At 40.8% G+C, this 15,232-nt stretch overlaps 1 protein-coding gene across 16 annotated transcripts in view; it reads right to left on the reverse strand.

The window, feature by feature from the left end:
* The window catches only part of TRIM2 (tripartite motif containing 2), a 171,179-nt gene that overhangs the window by 33,940 nt on the left and 122,007 nt on the right, over positions 1-15,232 (reverse strand). For all 16 annotated transcript variants that reach the window (XM_067736628.1, XM_067736625.1, XM_067736624.1 and 13 more), the window contains 3 exons: positions 5,976-6,127; positions 4,393-4,573; positions 2,865-3,588 (listed from right to left, as the gene is read on the reverse strand). In XM_067736628.1, coding sequence (XP_067592729.1) covers positions 2,865-3,588; positions 4,393-4,573; positions 5,976-6,127 — 1,057 coding nt within the window. The remainder of the gene's footprint in view (positions 1-2,864; positions 3,589-4,392; positions 4,574-5,975; positions 6,128-15,232) is intronic.

Here is a 15,232-nt window from a genome sequence, read left to right on the forward strand (position 1 = left end):
GAGAGGACAAAGCAGCCAGGAGGCGGCCGTCTCCTAGCCAAGAAGAGAGGCCTCCCAAGAAACCAACCTTGCCGCCACCTTGAGCTTGGACTTCCAGCCTCCAGAACTGTGAGAAAATAAATTTCTGTTGTTTAAATCAGCCAGTCTGTGGTATTTTGTTATGGCAGCTCCAGCATTAATAAACCTGGACCTAGTGCTGTATGCCAGGTACTGTTCTAAGCATTTTACAAATGCTTCAACATTTAAACACCTTCCCACCAGTGCCAGTGAATCACTACAGCTGCATTTCTCAATGGGTAGGAGGGGAGAAGAGTGTATCCCCTTCCCTGTAGGGTGGGAGCTGGGCATTCAGAATAAATATAGTTGGGGGAAAAACACCCTAAGAGATATATCTCTTTTCTCAGGTGAGAATCACAGGTGGAAGGGTGATGATTGATAATTATAACAATAGTAAAATGATTGCCACCATTAACTGAGCAGTTACTGTACATAGGCAAGTACCAGCCGTATTATAAGAATTCCTTCTCATTCCACCCCCCCAGCAACCTTAAGAGTTAGGTAATATTTCATTCCCTTTATTTTACAGAGGAAGAAACCAGGTTAAGAAGGGGCAAGCCAGTTGTCAGCCGGCAAGGAGAATCAGAATCAGATCCAGATCTGGGCCTTTGCAGACTGCCTGCACACTGCACAGACTACCTGCACGCTCTGCACACTGCCTGGGAAGTGGACTGGGGTCCCGTGGCTGGGGGAGAGGAGACTCTAAATGCGAGACAGAATTTGTTCTTAATGCAGATCAATGGGGAGCAGCAAGGTCAATTGTTTTAGAAGAAAAGGCAGCAAGGAACACCTAACAGCCCTAATAGCATGTGCAAAAACAATCATTCTCTTTATTTAGCTCCTCCTACATGCCAGGCATGAAGCTTGGAACTGAGTCCTGAGATGCTGATATTTTTATCTTTTCTTTTTATGGACATGGAAACTGAAGGCCAGGGAAACTGAGAGACCTGGCCAAGGTTGAAATAAGTGGTAGAACCCGAGTGGCAGGCCTGGGAGGCTCCAATCCTGCGCCTGTCCTGGCCCACCCACTTTGCTTTGGCAGGTATCTCAATGGCTTCTGTACCCACACTGCGTAAGTAGGCAGTGAATGCACGAGGGCCTCCATGCCCTGAGTGAAGAGTTTCCTTACCATATCATGGTCTTTACCAAGATTCACCCTAAAGAATAATAAATAATATAGAATACTAAATAATAAAGAGAAATGAATAATAATGGAGTAGCTTTTGCCCAAGAATGCTCCAAGGAGCCTTATTTTCCCAAGATGTTCCATGGAAAAAATTCTATGGTCAGACAAGTTTGGAAGTGCTGCCTGTTATCCCTCCACTGCCTTTGAGACTGCCAGTGTGGCAGTAAAAAAACAAACAAAAAACTGTGCACATCAACAGATTCTAAAGGTACTACAGTAAAAAAAAAAAAAAAATCTGATTCCTTCACTTAAGCTAAGCTTTCCCCAATCTTTCTGAACCACAGAATTGTTTTTCTACATGTGTCAGTGAACATACCTCACAGCCTCCTTTTAGATATACCGCATTGTAGGACTGAAGAAGCAGAAAGAGAAGCAGGCTGGAGCCACTTTTGGATATGGTAGCTAACATGCAGACTTTTTTCTTAAGAATGATCAAATTGTGGGGACCTCCCTGGCGGTCCAGTGGTTAAGACTCCATGCTTCCACTGCAGGGGGCATGAGTTCGATCCCTGATCAGGGAACTAAGATCCCACATGCCGTGTGGGACAGCCAAAAAATAAATAAGTTTTAAAAAAGAATTATCAAATTGTTGGCTGTTTACGTTTAGTTTGCTTTCTATTGAGAAAATAAACAGCTTCAAAACATCTGACACAATAAATCTGACAAGGGAAGGGCTATTTGCATCCCCAAATCTCGTGGCTCATCCTAAACCTTCTTGCTTCCGTTCCGCCCCAACCCCATTCCATTCTCCAGGTTTCCACCCACCCCTTCCTCTTCGGGGCTGCTCTCCAGCTACAGGCAGGCGACTGGACATGACAACTTGCAATGCACCATGTCCCTCACCCCCCATCCTTACAATGAGGAAGCAGTGACAGGAAGGCATCAGACCCTCTGCCCACAGTTATAGCCCACGCTGGCAGATTCCAGAGACATGCGTGAACTTATGTGGTAGAAGTATCTCTCTGCCTTGGGGTTAGGCAGGAGTACTCTAGACATTCCCACAGGGGGGCGGAGGGGAAGGCTGCCAACAGTTCCTTTAAAATGTCCAGATTATGTACACAGTGCTATATTTAAAATAGCACAGGGAACTCTACTCAGTATTAGGTAACAACCTAAATGGGAAAAGAAATTGAAAAACAATATATACATGTATATGTATAACTTTGCTGTACACTTGAAACTAACACAACATTGTTAATCACCTATGCGCCAATATAAAATAAAAAGTAAAAAAAATAAAACCTGCTACCCAAAAAAAAGTCCAGATTATGAGTGCTGTGATTTTTCTAATTCTCTTTTTGCTTATTTTCAGTTTCTAATTTTCCATAATGAATGTGCAGCACTTGTGTGTTAAGGAGGAGGAGGCAGAGGGGGGAAGAACGGGAGAGAGGCGGGGGTGGGGGGGAGGGAGAAGGAAGGAGGGAGGGATGAGGGAGGAGGAGGGGAAAATAAATCATAAAATCTCCGGAGAAGGAGACTGCATGAGCTCACCTAATAAAATACACGCGTATCTCGTCAGCCTTAGCTGTGACCTGCAAAGCTGCAATTTGCAACACTTTCCCAGTCACCCCTTAACCAAAGCAAAGCTCAGAATTCAGGTGCAGCGCCGCCTCCCCCTTACCCACGCGGAAGATCAGATCGTCTTCGATGGGATTCTCTTTTCGTTTCCCGGTGCTGTACATGCTAGCGGGTCTCTTCACAGCCTTCTGCTTCACATGGCCGCTCCCCGGGGACTTTACGCGCCTCTTCACGCCCTCGGTGGTGGGGGACACGTCCGCCGACCGGATCACCTTCAGCTTAAACGGGCTGCCGCGGATGTGCTGGTCGTAGAGCCGCAGGGACAGGGTGAAGTCGCCCTCTTTCTGTACTGTGTACAGGAACTCGTACGTGCCGTTCTTGTTGTCCAGGATCTCCCCGTCCGCCACGCTGCCGTCGGGCGTGCTCAGCTCCGCCGTGATGTAGGCGTTGCCCGTTTTGCACAGCTCGCCGTCTTTGTCCTTGGTTGTTATGGTAACGGACATGGGCTGCCCGATAATGGTCTGCCGCAGCCCCTCGCCCGTGGCCACCGTCTCGGAGGCGACGGCGTTGGTGGTTAAAATCGTCCCGAGGTTGTGGATGGACTTCTTGAGCCCCTCGGTCTCCACGATAAAGTCCAGCTGGTCGTTTTCTCGCGGGTGCAGCGGAAAATCCTGGTCCGCCAGTTCGTTCAGCTTCTCGCTCATCTGCTTCTTCACAAGCAGCACCTCCGTCTCCGTGCCATGGTTGAGGGCCTGCGCCGTGAAGCTGCTGCAGCTCTTGATACTCTCCTGCCCCTCAAGCAGAGTATCCAGCTGCGACTGGAGGACCTGCGGGGAAACCAAGCCGGGTGAGCTCTTCCCAGGGCGCCCGGGCCCGCACCTGCCCGCGCTCTTGGCCCCCGGCAGGGGGTGTTCGGTTTAACCCAGGGAACCTCGTTCTCACGCTGAATCCTAAATCGCCTTACCAGTCCCTTCTCTTTCCCTTCCTCCTCGCCTGTCTCTCCCACACACATATTTATGGGGTCATGTGTCTTGGATAGGCGCAAGCAGAAACGTCACCGACAGCTTGGCAACCAGATTGCTACGCCTGACATCTGAAATTTTATTCATTATTCAGTATCTTTGTCTAATGTCCAAAGCTTCCCTGTCACCACCTAAAGGAAAAGAAACCAGACAAACGAAAACTCCACACCTGAATATCGGAAGCTTTCATCCCTGGTTTTGTGATGGGATGTGCAGAGTTAAACAAAGGCTGAAAGGGTTCACTCTGAAGTTGACTAACAGGTTGGTGTGGGTGAGAGAGCAATTAAGAGACTATTAGACATTATAATTAAGGAAGGAAAACAATCCAGTTTAACCCTAAATCCTGAAAGCATTACTTTATATTCAACTTTGCCTTGTGTCAAGTTATCAAGTGGTACTTAAGGCCACAGAATCATAGTTCTGCTGAAAACAGGAAGGAAGAAATAGCTGGATAAGCCACTAAATAAGAACTACTGTTTACTGAACAACAGTGACACTTAACCCATTTGAGTCCCCTTTACCGCTGGTAGAACACAGTAAGCTAGCGCCAGGGAGGCCCCCGATAGTGCACCTCTCACGGGATGTCTGTAGGAAAGGGTGGAGTCTTACTTTGTGTTTGAGACCGTAGTTGACTTCCAGCTCCATAAGCAGCACGCTCTTGCGCACATTTAAAGTCTTCTGGAGTTCATCAAAGGTAGAATGGATGTCATCCACAATGCTGGCCTTTTGGTCGGTTAACTGATGGATGATTTCTGAGATGAACTGAAGAGCAGAATCTATTTCTGGGAGCCTGGAAGACAGTTATCAGAGGTCGTTATTATAATAAGATCCACACAGAAATAGTAAAAAAAAAAAAAAAAAAAATCCAAACACTATATTTTGTCAAGAAACATCTTCTGTGCCTTTCATCATCTTTAAAAAGTAATAACTGAAGAACAGAGTGAATAAGACATGACATAATTACTGCCTTTGAGAGAAGAGATTTTGAGGGTTCACATCTATTTCAATCTACCTCAATCATTTAATTTTAAAAATTGATGGTACAAAGCCTCGAAGCTCTCAGAACCCCATGGCTTTTTCTCACACTCTAAATCAGCTGTTCTCTACAATGGATAAACAACAAGGTCCTACCGTAGAGCACAGAGAACTATATTCAATATCCTGTGATAAACCACAATGGAAAGGAATTTTTAAAAAAAGAATGTATATATATATATGTATAACTGAATCACTTCGCTGTACAGCAGTAATTAACACAATATTGTAAATTAACTATACTTCAATAAAAATATAAGAAGAAAAAGAAAAAATAAATCAGGCGTTCTCTAACTTGACATATTGATATTTTGGGCCAGATAATTCTTTGTTGCAGGCGGCTGTCCTGTGAATTGTAGGATGTTTAACAGCATCCTTTCCTCTACCCCTCCCCCCCACACAGCTGTGACACCAGATTGTCTCCAGGCATTGCCAAATGTCCCTTGGGGGGTATCATCGCCCTTGGTTGAGGACCACTGGTCTAAATATATAGCTGTATCTTTTTACCCAATCACATGAAAAACTTATCCAAACTCAGAGTTTCCTGGGAATTTCTTGCAAGTTTCCAAGTTCTTTTAATTAGTATAGAATAGCCACACTTTTCTCACTTCAACTTTTGGTAAAGATATTTATTTTCATTTTGCTGTTTATTTCCTCTCTTTGGTCCTTCTCATGCACCACACAGCTACTCTGTTTCTTCATTTCCATGCCAAATAAAGAGCCTGGAAGCAGGGAAGGAGAAGGAAAATTGAGCACTTGCTGCTCAGAACCATTTTGCTGGGCTCAGATAGAGATGAGCCAGTCACAGTCGGCACAGTGGCTTCTAAGTGTGTCAAGAACAGTAGCTAAGAAAGGCTCTTCAGACAGCCTGGTTTCAGGCACAATTTTCAGAGATCTCCTGAGAGTGTATTTTCCTCGAGTATATTTTGTTCATTTAATCATACTAAGGTACTAAAAGGAAAACCACCACTCATAACAAAAGGGGGTTGGAATTTTACCAAGGGGCAGGGGATGACCCTCGTCACTCACTAGTTTATGACTACAGCCCTATGATCAAAGGACAGTTTATTTAGGTGACACGAATCTTCTATCCCACCGGGACACGAGACCCTGAGGCCACAGGCGGCCCATCAGGAGCCAGGCAGAGGTATGCACACCTTTTGTTGACAGCGTCCAGCTGGACCTGGAGCGAGGCCTTGTGCTGCTCCACCACGTCCTTGAGGGGGACTGTGGGGTGTTCCGCATGCTCCCCCTCCGTGCATTCCCGACACATGGCAGTCTCGCAGGACTGGCAGTAAAAGTCCATCACCTGCGGGTGACACAAGAGCAATTCCAGGTTTGGTGCCATGACTGAGTGCTGACCACGCACTAAGCCTTCACTTGCACTCTCTCAGTTAATTCTCACAGCCTCCCCAGGATGTGGGCAATATTATATCCAGTTTCACAGGAGAAAAGGAAAGATAAACGTTTATGTTCCAGGTCTCGAACAGAGGTGGATCGGACTCCAAAGCTGTTGCTATGGCCACAAAACCAGCTTTTCTTGGCCACTCCCCTAAGACAGAACAGTATAGGGCTTTGGTACTCAAACTTTGGTCTCAGGACCCCTTTCTACTCTTTATACATGATTGAGGATTCCAAATGCTTTGTGTTTATATGAGTTATATCTATAGCTATTTATTAGGTTAAAAATGGAAACTGAGAAACATTCAAAATATTGATTAATTTATCAAAAGCAAAAATAAATGTTAACATTAATAATATATGAAAAGTATATTTTGCAAAACAAAAATTTTGTGAGGAGAATGGCATTGCTTTTCATATTTGTAAATCTCTTCAGTGTCTGGCTTCATAGAAGACAGCTGGATTCTCGTATCTGCTTCTGCATTCAATCTGTTTTGCTAGCACATATAGTAGAGTCTCTGGAAAATGCCACTGAATACTCTTGAGAGGTTGAGAGTAAAAAAGGTAAATAGGGCTTCCCTGGTGGCGCAGTTGTTGAGAGTCCACCTGCCGATGTAGGGGACGTGGGTTCATGCACTGGTCCGGGAAGATCCCACATGCCGCGGAGCGGCTGGGCCCGTGAGCCATGGCCACTGAGCCTGTGCGTCCAGAGCCTGTGTGTCCGGAGCCTGTGCTCCACAACGGGAGAGGCCACAACAGTAAGAGGCCCGCGCAAAAAAAAAAAAAAAAAAAAAGGTAAATAATGTTTTAGTATTATCATAAATATAGTTTTGACCTTGTGGGTCCCCTGAAAGGGTCTGGAGACCCATGAGAGTTCCTGGATTGCACCTTGAGAACGGCTACTCTTTGGATAAGAGATGAGCTGGATGCAACACTTACGTGACCTCACCGTGTCTCAGTTTTCGCTTTGGCAAATGGAGACAGTCATGTAATGTACTAATCTACTTCACAGGGCTGCTGTGAGGATTTGGTAGATTAATATGCACAAAGAACTCAGATGATGCCTGGCATTGGCACGTAGTAAGTTCTTAATAAGTAGTAGCAGTGATGATGGCGCTGATGATATCATTTGCTTACCTGAAAATAAAACCACCTTACCCTGACTGTGGTGAACTCTCGGTATCAATATAACATAAAGCCTGAAGGTTAGTTTCCTTGTGAAGGCATTCCCCTTATTCTCTCATCTGGAAATAACTTCTTCCAATATTGAATTCCCAAAGCACTTGGGGCGGGGGGAATCTTTTTCTTGAAGTATAACACACATACAGAAAATGGCATAAATCTTAACACAGATTGATAGATTTTCATAAAGTGAATGCACCCACTAAAGCAATTTTATTCATACCCCTTTTATGAAATATTTATAAGATTTTAAGTTACTGAGCACTGAAACTCTCTCACCCAGAGCCTAGATAATTCGCTGCACATAGTACATCTATAATAACATTGCTGAATGTGTGAACTCTATGCTGTTTATAAGAGACTCACATTAGGTTGAAAGTAAAAAGATGGAAAAAGATATTCCATGCAAAGAGTAACCAAAAGAGAACTGGAGTAGCTATTCTAATATTAGACAACACAGGCTTTAAGACAAAAGTTGTTATAACAGACAGACAAGGACATTATCAACTATACTTCAATTAAAAAAAGGACATTATATAATAATAAAATGGTAAAGCCATCATTTATTAATACATATGCAACCAACAACAGAGTCCCACTATATATGAAGCAAAAACTGACAGAATTGAAGGGAGAAATGGAGAGTTCAATAATAATAGTTGGAGATTTCAATATTCCACTTTCAACAATGATATAATGATTAGACAGAAGATCAGTAAAGAAATAGAGAACTTGAACAACATTATAAACCAACCAGGCCTAACACACACATGTGGAACACTCTGTTCAATAACAGAAGACACATTTTTGTCAAGTACACACGCAACATCTTCCAGAAGAAACCATACATTAGGTCACAAAAGTCTCAATAAATTTAAAAAGACTGAAGTCATATAAAGTATCTTCTCTGGCTACAGTAGAATGAAATTAGAAATCAATAACATAAGGAAATCTGGAAAATTAACAAATATGTGGAAATTAAATAACACAAACATAATGAGTCAAAGAAGAAATTACAAGGGAAAGTACAAAATATTTTGTTTTGTTTTGTTTTGTTTTTGCGTTACGTGGGCCTCTCACTGTTGTGACCTCTCCCGCTGCGGAGCACAGGCTCCGGATGCAAGGCTCCGGACACACAGGCTCAGCGGCCATGGCTCACGGGCCCAGCCGCTCTGTGGCATGTGGGATCTTCCCAGACCGGGGCACGAACCCGTGTCCCCTGCATCGGCAGGCGGACTCTCAACCACTGCACCACCAGGGAATCCCCAAAATATTTTGAGATGAATAGAAACACAACATATCAAAACTTATGACAGTGCTCAGAGCAAAATTTATAGCTGTAAATGTCTACATTAAAAAGAAGATCTCAAATCAATAACCTAGGCTTCCACCTTAGAGAACTAGAAAAAGAGGAACAAATTAAACCCAAAGCAAGCGGAAGAAAGGAAATAAAGATTAGTGTGGAGATCAATAAAATGGAGAATAGAAAAACAATAGAGAGAATCAATGAGCCAAAAGTTGGTTCTTTGTAAGAATCAACAAAATTGACAAACAGAATACTATGGACTGTTGTATGTCAATAAATCAAATAACCTAGATAAAATGGATAAATTCCTAGAAACACACAAACTACCAAAATGAACTCAGAGAAGAAATAGAACATATGAATAGACCTACAATAAGTAAAGAGATCAATCAATATCCAAAATACCTCCAACAAAGAAAAGTCCAGGGCGAGATGGCTTCACTGGTGAATTCTACCAAGCATTTCAAGAAGAATTAACACCAATCCCCAAACTCTTCAAAATTAGAAGAGAAGGGAACATTTCCTAATTCATTAGGCCAGTAATATACTGACACCAAAGTCAAAGACATCACACAAGAAAAGAAAATTAAAGACTATTATTAGTCTTTATTAGTCTATTAGTCTAGACTATTCATTAGTCCCTATGAATATAGGTGCAAAAATCCTTAACAAAATACTAGTAAACTGAACCCAGCTGCATATTAAAAAGATTAAACACCATGACCACGTGGGATTTATTCCAGGAATGCAAGGGTAGTCCACATACAATAATTAATATATGTAATACACCATGCTAATAAGATGAAGGGGAAGAATCCCACATGATCAGATCAGTAAATACAGAAATAGGATTTGACAATACCTAACACCCTTTCATGATAAAAAACAAAACAAAAAGCACATCAAATTAGAAATAGAAGGAAAATTCCTCAACTTGAAAAACGGCATCTGCAAAAACCCCACAGCTTATTTAATGGTGACTCCCTCCTAAGATCAGGAATATGACAAGGATGTTCACTTTTGCCACTTCTATTCAACAATGTTCTGGAAGTTTTAGCCAGAGCATATAGGCAAGAAAAATAAAATGCATCCAAACTGGAAAAGAAGAAGTAAGAATTTCTCTATTCAGAGATGACTTCTATATGGAAAATCCCAAAGAATGTACACATGTGCACGTGCACACACACACACACGCTATCAGAACTAACAAATGAATTCAGCAAAGCTTTAGGATACAATATCAACAAACAAAAATCAGTTGTATTTCTATACACTAGCAATGAACAATCCAAAAATGAAATTAAGAAAATTCCATTTATAACAGCATCCAAAAGAATATAAAATACTTAAAGAATAAATTTAACAGAGAAGGTACAAGACTCGTACACTGAAAGCTACAAAATATTGTTGAAAGAAATTAAAGAATACCTAAATAATGGAAATACATGGAAAGATATCCCATGCTCATGAACTGGAAGACTTAATATTGTTAAGAGGGCAATATTCCCAAATTGATCTACAGATTCAATGAAATATCTATCAAAACTCCAACTTCTTTTTTCACAGAAGTGAACAAGCTGTTCCTAAAATTTATATAAAATTACACTGGTACCCTGAATAGCCAAAACAACTTTCAAAAGAAGAACAAAATTGGAAGCCTCACACTTCCCTATTTCAAAACTTACTACCAAGCTAGAGTAATAAAAATTGTGCGTTACCAGCATAAGGATAGGCATATAGATCAATAGAATAGAATTGAGAGTCCAGTAATAAAACCATACATTTATGGTCAACTGATTCTTGAAAAGTGTGCCAGGACCACTCAATGGGGGAAAAGAGTCTTTTCCACAAGGGATGTCAAGACCACTGGATATCTATGTGTAAAAGAATGAAGTTGAAACCTTACCTCACTCCATATACAAAAATTAACTGAAAATAGATTAACAACCTAAATGTAAGAGCTAAAACTATAAAAATCCTAGAAAAAAACAAAGGGTTAAATTTTCATGACCTTGGACTTGGCAATAGATTCCTAGATATGATGCCAAAAACACAAGCAAAAAAAGAAAAAGTAGATAAATTGGACTTCATCAAATTAAAAACTTGTCTATCAAAGGGCAGTACCAGGAAAGTAAAAAGAATGGGAAAAATATTTCCTAGTTATATATCCGACAACGATGTAGTATCCAGAACATACAAAGAACCCCTGCAACTCAAGAACCCAATTCAAAAATTGTCAAAGGAATTAAATAGACATTTCTTCAAAAAGGGTAAACAAATGGCCAATTTTCACAGGAAAATAACATCATTAGTCACTAGGAAAATGCAAATCAAAACCGCAGTGAGACACCACTTCACACCAGCTTGGAGGGCTAGACTCAAAAAATCAGATAACCAGTGTTGGTGAGAATGTGAAAAAATCAGAACTCTCCTACTTTGCTGGTGGGAATGTAAAATGGTGTAATTCTATGAAAACAGTTGGCGGTTCCTCAAAGGTTAAACATTACCATATGACCCAGCAATTCTACTCTCCTAGGTATCTACCCAAGAGAACTGAAAACGTATGTCCACACAAAAACTGTACATGAATGTTCATAGCAGCATTATTTATAATAGCCCAAAAGTGGAAACAACCCAAATATCCATCAACTCATGAATGGATAAACAAATTATGGTATAATATTTAGCCATACAAGAGGAATGAAGTTCTGATATACACTGCAATATAGATGAACCTTGAAAATATTATGCTACGTGATAGAAGCCAGACTCAAAAGGCCACATATTGTAGAATTCCATTTATATCAAATGTCCACAATGGACAAATCCTCAGAAACAGAAAGCAGGCTGGTGGGTGCCAGGGGTTGGGGTGTCGGGGAGGGGATGAGGAATGGCTGCTTAACAGGTATGGAGTTTCTTTGGGGGATAATGAAAAACTTCTGGAATTAGGTAGTGGTGATGTTTGGACAACCTTTTAAATATGCTAAAAGCCATTGAATTGTACACTTTAAAGGGGTTAAAATGTTGAGTTTTACGTTAAGTGATTTTAACCTCCATTTTAAGAAACTGATTGCATCTTTGAAGAGATAGTAACAGACCTGGGTAGTTGTCCCTGGTTCTGTATCTTGCATGTTTCTTGGGAAGTAAAGGCCCTGAAATCATTTTGAAGCGTCTACAACTAGTCATTCTCTAATGCTTGTGCTCAGGTTCTGACAGCTTTGACTCAAGCTGAGACTTCATTGTGGGAGGTGAGCAACTCAGTTGAACTCATCCATCTTGGGTGAGAGGACACTGGTGCTCCCAAGGGTGGGTGGGCCAGAGCCCAGGATGAGCTTGTTGTTGTTGACAGGTAGTCACCATTTGTGTTCATTAGAAGAGGAGATGGCAGGACCATATGCATAATAACGTGCTGAAAACGATGGTCAGGGCCTTGCAGCCACCACCACCACCACCCACCCACCCACCCCTGGCCAGGATTCTGGAAGTGGGGGCTGATTAGTGGCAGGGCATTCTTAATGAGGATCTCTCCTTTGCACCTCTTAACATGCTTGTTAGAAAGGCACCTAAGCCAGCAACAACAGGGCTTAAGGATCATTTGTGTTCTGGGACTTTGAGGCATGAGCTCAAATGTCTGCTTAAGTGCAAAGAACCTCTTAAATCACTAACCATTATTCCCATTTTTCTTTGTATTTGAACAATGCATCCATGGCAGTTTAATTAGAAGACAGATAGTGTCACAGCACTTAAAGTAAATGACAGGCGTTCATCCACATGTGCTAATCAGCACCAGGCAGTTTATGAGGGCAACATCCTGCTTCATTGTTAATTACCTGATTTTATTGAATCATTTGAATTGTTTTTAAAGATTTACCCATGGCAATTAACCGCAGCCATTTATCTGTAATATTGCATGCATTTGCCTTGAATATGCAGAACTCCTACAATCTATGGTGGAACAATAGAATGATTCAAGACACGCAGTAAATTTCCCAAGGCCTCTTGCTAGTTTATACGTTTTATGATTCCAAAGACTCATAATGACCCAGCATAGAAAAAGTGCTCAAAACACACTTTAAATAGCTTCATTCACCTCCAGGAGGATCCAATTCTTTAGAGTTAACTTTTAATGTGATTTGATGTGATATGTTTGGTAGAGAAACAGGGAACGTTTCAACCTAAAGGCTTCTTTACCTTTGCTGGAATTAGCATCTCTGTGACTGTTTCTCCTTAGCAGCCTATGGCATCCAAGGGTCTCTATTCCTCAGGCATTCTCAGGAAATACATCTTTAGGAATCCTTTGTGAAGCTTAACATTTATTTTCTCCTATGATTATTAACTGTTTATAGATCTCCTGTGAATTTTTCAAGTTCTAGGCTCATTTTCTTTTGTGATATCCAGTATTTTTCTTAGTAAGTAAGTGCTCTTACACGGTAAAATTTTGCTGGGGTATTTTATTTTATTTTATTTATTTATTTTTAAAAAATTTATTTATTTTGGCTGCGCCGTGTCTTCCTTGAAGCACGCGGGATCTTTGCGGAATGCGGACTCTTAGTTTCGGTATTCACAGGGGATCTAGTTTCCCGATCAGGGATCGAACCCGGGTCCCCTACATTGGGAGAGCGAAGTCCCACCCACTGGACCACCAAGGAAGTCCCTGCTCAGGTATTTTAAATAAGAATTTTACAGCTACTTTCATAAACTGAATGATTCATAGTTTTCTTCTTGTTCTGTCTTCACTAGATTTTGGTGTCAGAGTTAATGAGTATATCATAGGTGAATTTGGTAGCTTCCTATCTTTTCTTATGATTCAGAATAAATACTATGAATCATATCTGTTTTACACAGGTTTGAAGGCATTCAGTTTTAAATGAACTTTCACCAGTTTTCTTCAAGATTATAGGTCTATTTGGGTTTTCTTGGTCATTTGTAGTTTCCTAGATAATCATCCACTTCATTCGAACTTTCACTATATTAGCCTTTAGCACAGAGAATTGATCTACTAATTTTAAAATCTTCTTTTTATCTATACAGATATCTCTTTATTCGTCCCAATTTGATTTATTTATGTTTACCCTTTGGTGCTTTATCAGATGTCAGATTATTTCATTAATTAAAAAAAATTCAGCTCTTGGATTTATTCATCAACACAATTGTTTCATTATTTTCAAACTCTCCAAGGTTATCTTTACTATTTTCTTTTTTTCGTGTGCCATATATTTATTTTAATGTTCTTTTCCTAACTTCTTGAAATGAACTCTTTTTAAATAAAATACTTAAACATATGAAATTTCCTGAGTATAGATAATGACTTTATCTTATACATTTAATAGATAAAGCTTACACTTTCAACATTTTGTAAGTAGTCCAATTTTGCTATTTTTTCTTTGATTAAATAATTATAAACTTTTAAAAAAGATTTGGGGTTTCTTCTGTAACATATGTTACTAGTGTAATTTTATTGCATTGTGGTGCAGGAACTTGGTCTACACAATGGAAAAATACAGTGATTTTTTAAAAATTACCTATTATATGATCAATTTGAATGGCTCAAATTCTCACAATCTTAATAGCTTAGTTGAACAGATTTTAGTATATGCCTTTTTATTAGTGGGAGGCAGATTCTCAAGTGAAAGAATACTCCTTTCTCTAAAATTCATCCTTCCTTCTCCAAGTCCATTGATGCTTTTCTTGTTCTACCCCTTATCATCTCGCATTTGGACAACTCAATACTAAACTCAATTGGTGGTGCAGCCTCCAGTCTCTGCTACGCTATTCCTCCACAATGCCATTAACATACCCAGCTCCTGTTTAAAAGGTTTTAATGCTCCTCCACTGCTTATGGAATTTAGGTCAAACCTTTCCTCAATGACATTCTTAGCTCGTCACAATTTCTCCCCTCTATCTTTCTAGACTCATCCTGTATTCTCCAGCCCACCTATGCTCCCATCACCACTGGGGCATCTCCATGCTCTAGCTGTGCTGAGCTGCAAGCTCATTCCTGAATTCCACGACACTCTTGCCTTTACTTATTGATGTAAGCTTTTCAGTTGCCATTATTTCTCATTCCACACGATTGTCCTTTACACCCCAAATTTGGACCAGTGTCTATAGTAGATCTCCTAAAGTTTCTAAAACTTTACTCCCCTATCAAGTCAGATGTCCAGAGAGCCCTACCTGGACTACTCTTGAAGGGGACTCAGGTACCTGATGGAAATGCCTTCCCAGACTAGTATTTAGAATGTGAGCCCCAGAGGGAGACAGCCTTAGCATTCACTAAGAGCCAGTGTGAGAAGCGGTCATAAGAGGGCACGCTTTAAAGTTCCTTTTGCAAAACTTACATGGTAACTCTCCCTTGGAGTACAGTGTGCAGAAAATCTACAGTTATCAATAGCCTGGTGTGCTTTCGATTAAATAATTAAGGATATGTAATCCACGATGTCTCTCTTGTTTTGGCTAGCAAAACGCTCAGGATGCTATTTCCTCCTGGTCTAGCTTTCATGATGTGTCAACTAGCTGTGTTACTTA

Source organism: Pseudorca crassidens, chromosome 4 (assembly GCF_039906515.1).
Source record: "Pseudorca crassidens isolate mPseCra1 chromosome 4, mPseCra1.hap1, whole genome shotgun sequence".
NCBI lineage: Eukaryota > Metazoa > Chordata > Mammalia > Artiodactyla > Delphinidae > Pseudorca > Pseudorca crassidens.